Source organism: Xyrauchen texanus, chromosome 12, assembly GCF_025860055.1.
Source record: "Xyrauchen texanus isolate HMW12.3.18 chromosome 12, RBS_HiC_50CHRs, whole genome shotgun sequence".
NCBI lineage: Eukaryota > Metazoa > Chordata > Actinopteri > Cypriniformes > Catostomidae > Xyrauchen > Xyrauchen texanus.
This window is the reverse complement of record NC_068287.1, coordinates 17556825-17564735: the sequence shown is the minus strand read 5'-3', so window position 1 is coordinate 17564735 and position 7911 is coordinate 17556825. Positions and strand designations below refer to the sequence as shown.

The 7911-nt window shown below is 36.8% G+C and overlaps 1 protein-coding gene across 1 annotated transcript; it reads left to right on the top strand.

Annotated features, from left to right (window-relative positions):
* The first annotated feature begins 626 nt into the window (after positions 1-626).
* galr2b (galanin receptor 2b) lies at positions 627-7589 on the top strand. The gene is made up of 4 exons (XM_052139983.1): positions 627-761; positions 3554-3637; positions 5609-6006; positions 6769-7589. Exons 3-4 carry the CDS (start codon positions 5633-5635, stop codon positions 7529-7531), a joined length of 1137 nt encoding a protein of 378 aa, XP_051995943.1. The 5' UTR covers positions 627-761; positions 3554-3637; positions 5609-5632; the 3' UTR covers positions 7532-7589.
* The last annotated feature ends 322 nt before the right edge of the window (positions 7590-7911 follow it).

The following is a 7911-nucleotide window of genomic DNA, read 5'->3' as shown; positions in this document are numbered from 1 at the left end:
AATGGCAAGGTGACAAAATATTCTTAATTTAATCAATGCAACATACAGTATGTGCATATGTATCCCTACCATGTGTTATTTCCAATCTCTTAAATTATGTTTCTAAATGGCAAAATCTACATATATTATCCTCTGTTCCATGTGCAAAGATGCATAATGCAGCTATACAATACAGTATGTATAATACAAAGATTGTTTCTAAAAGTTTCTAAATCATGCATCTAATTTGTGAAATATATATTATCCTCTTGTTCATGTGAAAATGTATTCATGGATATCATCTGACCTCAAGCCTCAAACTGCATAATTTACAAGGTTCAAATTCTAGATTGGTGCATGTGTGTATCTGCAGCAATATAATCAATGCAACTGTTCGGGCTCCTCATTAGTAATGCAAATGCAAAGAGCTTCAAATTGATATGTACATTTGTGAGTTTCCATGTGCATATTTGTGTGTGGATGAGAAATAACAGTACACCTTCACTCTCTCTCTCTCTCTCTCTCTCTTGCAGTGAAGTGTGAGAATTTACCACAATGTGGAGGAGGGGCCTCCATATGTGAGGGGGAGTGAGGGAGGGCACAAGAAAGCAATAGAGGGATAGAGAAACAGAGAAGCAGAAAAGCAATGAGAGTGAGAGGAGATGAAGTGCTGTTAAATTCCACAAGAGTCACTACCTTGTCGGGAGAATAGACAAAGATATTCTCAATATTACAATGAATCTGGGCAGTGGATATACAGTCATGGATCATCCAGTGAGGTGGTAAGTCAAAGCAACTGATTTAAATTCTCACACTCTCATCAGATGTCAAGGTGTAGTATACACTCTCTCATTTCGTGAGACACCTCAAGAATAAGGTTTGATGTAGGTGTACATTTCTGTGATGACCATGAAAAGCATAGGCTTTGTTTTGACATATATATTAAATTATTGATTCTTCAGTTGACTGCCTAAATCGTAGTAATGCAAAAGGGATATATATATTTATATATATATATATATTTATACCATTTGTGGTTGTGCACATAATGCATCTTTGGGTTAGGTTGTTTTTCTTGTAATGTATCTGTACACTTACTTGTGTGTTGTATTTTGTGTATTGTAGTCTTGTATGTGTATTGTGTATATTTAGTAGTCTTGTATGCTTTATTCACTGCATTTCATATCTTTCAATGCTATTTAAATTCATTCTTTGCTAGTATGAAAGTCTGTTACCCCACATGATGCAATTCATGTACTGAGATGTTTTTATTTGGCAGAAGAGTTCATGAAAGTTTCATTTTATATGGCAAATCTGTTTGAAAGGCGCCTAGGGACACATGTGGTACTATGTGATGCGGTTTGCCTCACAGTTTCCGACAAGTGACAAAATGAATCCACTGTTTGACTGTAACCACAGGTAACAGTTTAAAAGCCCTTTTTATTGAAGGACTCTTCACGTTATATTCGCTGGCAGCCAGCCTGCTAGTTTCAAATTAAAGAAGTGTTTACAAAGATGATTGCTCACTAATAAAGATGCAAAAGACAGTGGTGTTAGTGTCAAACCCCAAAAGGCAGAGCATAAGATAGCATTTGTCAAGCTACCATTGACTTAAATGCAGTGATAACATTCTAACCTAAAATGTGCTTCATGTGGGAACATCTAAACTAAATTAAAATGTAATTAATTTGAAGGGTTAGGACAGGTAGAAATATCTCTAACAAATGCAGGCCACCACTTTTTTACAGTGTGTTCACTCTTTCTCTTATCTGAAAAACACAATGGTAACCTGCAAATATAATCAATAAAGGAATAGTTCACCCCAAAATGAATATTCTTTCATCAGTAACTCACCCTCATGCCATCCCAGATGTGTATGACTTTCTTTGTTCTGCAGAACATAAAGGAAGATTTTTAGAAGAATTTCTCAGCTCTGTCGGTCCATACAAAACAAGAGAATGGTGACCAAAAATGTTTAACTCCAAAAAGCAAATAAAAGGCAGCATACAAAATAATCCATAAGACTCCAGTGGTTTAATCCGTGTCTTCTGAAGCGATCCAATACGTTTTGCCTAGAGACTGCAATGTCAAGATTTATAGTGAAAAAGGAGTTATATTTTGGTTTGTTCTCACCCAAAATCTATTTGATCACTTCAGAAGACATGGATTAAACCACTGAAGTTTTATGGATTACTTTTATGCTGTCTTTATGTGCTTTTTGGAGCTTCAAAGTTTTTTACAGAGCTGATATTCTTTAGATATTCTTCTAAAAATCATTATTTGTGATGCATGAGGGTGAGTAAATGATGAGAACATTTGTATTTTTGGGCAAACTATCCCTTTTAGTTATTTCTACCTTATCTCACCCCTAAAATTAGTTTTGTTTCTGTAACTAATGGGTTGATTCAGACATGTCAAACATTTTTGGCTTGAATAATAAAAAAAATGCTTAGGTAACGTAAAAAATTGCGTAATGTGCTAAAATCTAAATTAAATATGATTTGTATTTGTTTATATTATTATCTATTAAATCTGGTTACACAACAAGTTAATTTTATGGGTTTGATCAAGCAGAGTAAGATAATACATTTGGAGAGGCTCTTGAATCTTCTGAGCAATAAAAAAATAGCTTTTAAGATCACTTCATCTAGTAGCCAATACATATCAACAAACCACTAATTAGATTTTTTTGTAAAAATCAAAGCTTGGCGACAAAGATTCTTTCTCTTTCCCTTTTTTTCTCTCCTCTCACTTTTCTTCCCCTGATTTCCTCTCCACTATATGTTACCTATAAAGCTTTCATGGTACTGAGAGAATAACTGTGATGAATGTGACCAGGAGAGCTTGCCTCTCTTGGTAAACGGCTTCCTGTTAATTTATCTCAATTTACTACTATAAAGGTCTGTTAGATAATGAGTCACGCAGTGTACCTGCTTGCTTCCCTCAAGGAGATATAAATGTCTGAGAAGATCAATTGATCTTACAGCTTAGAATGTTTACACAAACAAAACAATCAGTAAATGTGAATGATATTGTTTTTGTAGGGATAGAAAGTTAGCATTAGGAATTTCTGCATACCAATTAAGGTCTAATAGAATATGTGCACACTTTTGCACGGAGCAGATTAGGCATGAATATCATGCAAATTTCTTTTTTCAATACCAGCTGGATATTTCACTTTGAGTATGTACTTTGTAAGCCTCATAAGAAGCACTACAGTAAATGTATTAGTCAAATTCCCTTAAAAGCTCTTGAAAGTGCTTGCTTTTTCTCACTTTTACTGTAAAACCATTTGTGATTCAGTCGAGTCTGCTGATTCAACCTGCATTATTTTTTAATCAAATTGTAGATATACTGCATGTAAACCAGTGACTAAATATAAGTTAAAACTATCCCAGTTTTATTTAAATCAAAGTCAAAATCATATTTTGTGCAACACCAAATAGAAAATGTTTTACCATTCCTGGCACAAATAAGTATCATCATTATAAGTCTCTGGTATCATTCACTCCACATGCTTGTTAATGGAAAAGACAAAAAAGTTAGATCTTTTTTTTTTTTTTTGTTCCCACAGCCCGATCAATATTTGGGGTGAAGAAATCAATGTTGACTGTTTCTGAGCAACACCTATTGAGAAGTACCCTGAGATTAACTGCTGGTAAGCAAATTAATTCTTTCCAATTTGCAATTTGCCAATGCCAATGTGATCCTGTAATAATCCAATGCATTCCACGTCATTCTCTCCACAATCGTATGTCTTATTTTGTGGTGTTAAGAATCTACATCTAATAAAAATCTCAATTTTATCCCCAATTCAAACAACACTGTACAAAGATCTCTCATGGGTACAAAATAAATTTGTTCATTTTGATATGCTCTCAAAAAGATGGAGATATTTTCTTAATACCACGATGAGTCTGGCTCATTGCCTCTGAAGACATTATTATTACATTCTATGATTGATTTTAGCCATGACTCCATTGTATCCTTCATCCTCTGTTCTTGTTTCATGATCTTTGTCATTTCATTAGATGTTTGATCTATTTTTTTCATGTTCATCAAAATAACGTCTTGAGTCTGATCCTCATGATTTTTGCTCTCAGTGCGGTTCTAGCTACGCGTCTTATCATCAAAGGTTTTATGACTCATTCTGATCAATCTGTGATTATACCTCTATCTCAAAGCTTCATCATTTAAGGCCTTGAAAAACAATGCATGTCTTCACAAGCTCTTATATTCTGAATTTGATAACTTAGACATACTGAATAGATTAATTGACTATGAAGGCACCTTTACTATGTAATACCCTGTCTGTTCCGGATGTGAACGATGAAGGAATGAGACTGCCTACACTGGAATCTTCAAAGTGAATGTTCTGCTAACATGGACCAATCAGCTGTAAGCTCAAGGCTAGACATTAGAAATGGTTAAATGGGTGAACAACCAGTATTCTACTTTGTGCATACAATCATGCAGATACGGGTCACGAGCTTCAGTTAATGTTCATATCAGAATGGTGACAAAATGTGATTTCAGTGATTTCGACTGTGGCATGATTGTTGGTGCCAGACAGGCTGTTTTAGTATTTCTATAACTGCTGATCTCCTGAGATTTTCATACACAACCGTCTCTAGATTTTATTTAGAATACCAAAAACATGCATTTCTGCAGACAGAAATTACTTGATGATGAGAGAGCTCAACAGAGTGACTTGTAGACCTGATAGAATGGATAGGCTTGTTCAAGCTGTCAGAAAGGCTACGGTAACTCAGATAACCACTTTGTACTACTTTAGTAAGCAGACTAGCATCTCAGAATGCACAACATGTAGAACTTTGTGGTGGATGGGCTACAACAGCAAAAGACCACGTCAGGCACTTCATTAGAAACATAGTGTTCCTAATAAAGTGCTCAGTGAGTGTATATGGTATAATCATTAATATAATGTTATTATTGCATCAACTGCATTGACATATGCTTATAAACAAAGGATTATTTAAATTAGTAGACCAGAAACCAGAAACATCAGAAGGTGGTGTTGATGTAATGTCAGAAGATATTTAAATATATTCAAAATAAAATGTATGGCAAAAGATATTCACATATCTCATATTTGTCAAGTAATCATTTTATTTGAGATGGACAGGATAATAATCACACTGCAACAGACACTTATAGTGTAGAGAGTATCATTGATTATAATGGAAGTGATTTGCATTCGTCGTGATGCAATGTGATGCTCATGTCTGGTGTAGACAGGGTGTAAGTTATAATGTAAAGCGTGCCAGTCAGTCATATATATATATATATATATATATATATATATATAAATGATCAGGACCTCTGACACGAAGCTGTGTTTACTGCCTATGGAGAAGTGACAATGGTGAAATATAGTGGTCATTATACAAAAATACTGGACAGTTCAATGCTGCAATTGACCAATCCAAATCAAGTATACCAGAAAGCTGTGTAATAATGAGATTTAAATTTATGGAATCTTTCAGGTTTCAGAAATATGTCAGAAATCATACATTTTATATCATGATCCTTACATTCTTTGTGAGACTGAAGTCCCTTTAGCACCATACTGTCTAAATTCAAATAAACAATGTATTACCTTTTGCAGGGCTCTAGAACTTCACGTCTTAAAATGTCAGATCACGAGGACCTAAATAAAGTCATGGGACACTGGAATGCCTCAGAGAGCTACCAGCTCAACCCAGCCAGTGTCATTGTCTCTGTGGTCTTCTCACTCATCTTCCTTCTGGGGACCATTGGAAACAGCCTGGTACTGGCTGTGCTCCTCAGAAGTGGCCAAGTCGGATATAACACCACCAATCTGTTCATCCTTAACCTCAGCGTAGCTGATTTCTTCTTCATTATCTTCTGTGTGCCTTTCCAAGCCACCATCTACTCTCTGGAGGGTTGGGTGTTTGGGTCCTTCATGTGCAAGGTGGTTCACTTCTTCATCAACCTCACCATGTATGCTAGCAGCTTCACCCTGGCTGCAGTATCGGTGGACAGGTATGTTGTATGTAAATTACATTAATCCTATCAAGTGAAGATCAAATGAGTTATAACCTCATGGCTTACCTTGATGCACCCCATGGGGTTTAATATGACAGAACTTCAAGGAGAACTTAACAGTAATTTAATTGGTCAGGGCCAGGGTTATGTAATGAAATGCATTCGCTGAACATGAGGAAGTCTAGCAAATTTCATCGGCTAAGGATGGAGTTTAACTAGATGAATGTCAGAGCCACCAATCCATTTCATTAATGCATGGCAGCAGAGAAATTCAGAGGCTTTTTTTTTTTTTTTAAATAATGGCATAAATGTAACAAGGCCACTCATGTGGCCCACTGAAATATGTTGCAAATAATGACATAAAATGTAACAAAGCCACTCATGTGGCCCAGTGAATTATGTTACTTTCAGCCTGAGCAACAGTGCCACTGCCCTCCATCACCACTGAAACTGTTTACCTTTGGTGAAAAGGGCAGTCATTTTACAGTTTCCCACTCTGTGAAAAATGGTGTGGGTCTCAAAGGAGAATGAAAATCCCCACTGGCCAATACCTCTCCAATAGAAAACAACAAGACAAATTCATCTTGTGCAATGAAACATAGTTACAGCATTAATTGTGTGACTTTTACCAGTATCCCTTCAGATCAAACTTGAATTTTAGGAAGCACTACTCGGTTTTTCGTTTATACAAGACTAAAGGGGTAATATTGCACTTGGCATAGACTGCTTTATTTAATTGGTGCATTTCCTCTTCTGCAGGTATTTGGCCATTCGTTACCCCCTGCGCTCAAGAGAATTGCGAACGCCATGCAATGCAGTGGTTGCAATGGTAGTAATTTGGGGTCTGTCTCTTGTTTTTGCTGGGCCTTACTTGAGTTATTACGACCTCATCGATTTTGAAAACAGCAATGTGTGTGTCCCTGGCTGGGAGGAACATAACCGCAAAGTCCTGGACACCTGCACCTTCATTTTCGGCTATGTCATCCCAGTGCTTATAGTAAGCCTGTCATATACACGCACCATCAAGTACCTCTGGACAGCCGTTGACCCTTTGGATGGCATGTCTGAGTCAAAACGAGCCAAGCGCAAAGTCACCAAAATGATCATCATAGTCACCGTGCTCTTTTGCATCTGTTGGCTACCGTACCACGTGGTCATTTTGTGCTACCTCTATGGAGACTTCCCCTTCAACCAGACCACGTATGCATTTAGGCTGCTGTCACACTGCATGGCCTACGCAAACTCCTGCCTCAACCCTATTGTTTACGCCTTGGTGTCAAAACACTTTCGCAAAGGCTTCAAGAAGGTGTTCAGCTGCATCCTCAGCAAAAAGGGGCGTAATAAAGTGCATGTGGTCCATGTGGCAAACACAGTTCCTGGCTTTGAAGCTGGCTCCACTGAAGTGTCTCAAATGAATGAAGAGAATGCCAGACAGAACGAGAGTGAAATGGTCAACCGCCCACCCATGGATCCACAGGATGCAACTATGACTATTACGTTACCCTTCCAGAATCAGCCCTGAAGAAACAGAGAATAGCTAATCAGACATCCTTATTAAAAACTCAAGAAGAACCAGTGGATTGCAGCTGTTCGATATCACCATGGTTTTGAATTGACTGGGCTGACTAAGGACAGCAGAAAACTTGGTTATTTAAGATTCAAATATCTCAATTGAAAATATATGTTTGCAATTTGGTTCTCGCACAAAAATACTTTTTTTTTTTTTTGCTTGGTTCTTTATTTGAGTCTAATGCAGGAATGTCTTATTTATGAGCTCTTGTTAAGGCTATTAGCTGCATTATCTGTTTGTTTTTTATGGAATTGTTGCCTTTGACGCATGTTTCAATTTAATGCTGTGATAACTATTCTCCTGTGAAAATGTGTTACCGATTATCGTGCGTA

Excerpts from the sequence above, each read along its gene's own strand:
- galr2b (XM_052139983.1), top strand. The coding sequence starts at position 5,633 with ATGTCAGATCACGAGGACCTAAATAAAGTCATGGGACACTGGAATGCC. Across the intron at positions 6,007-6,768 it reads GCTGCAGTATCGGTGGACAG|GTATTTGGCCATTCGTTACC; the intron begins GTATGTTGTATG and ends CCTCTTCTGCAG.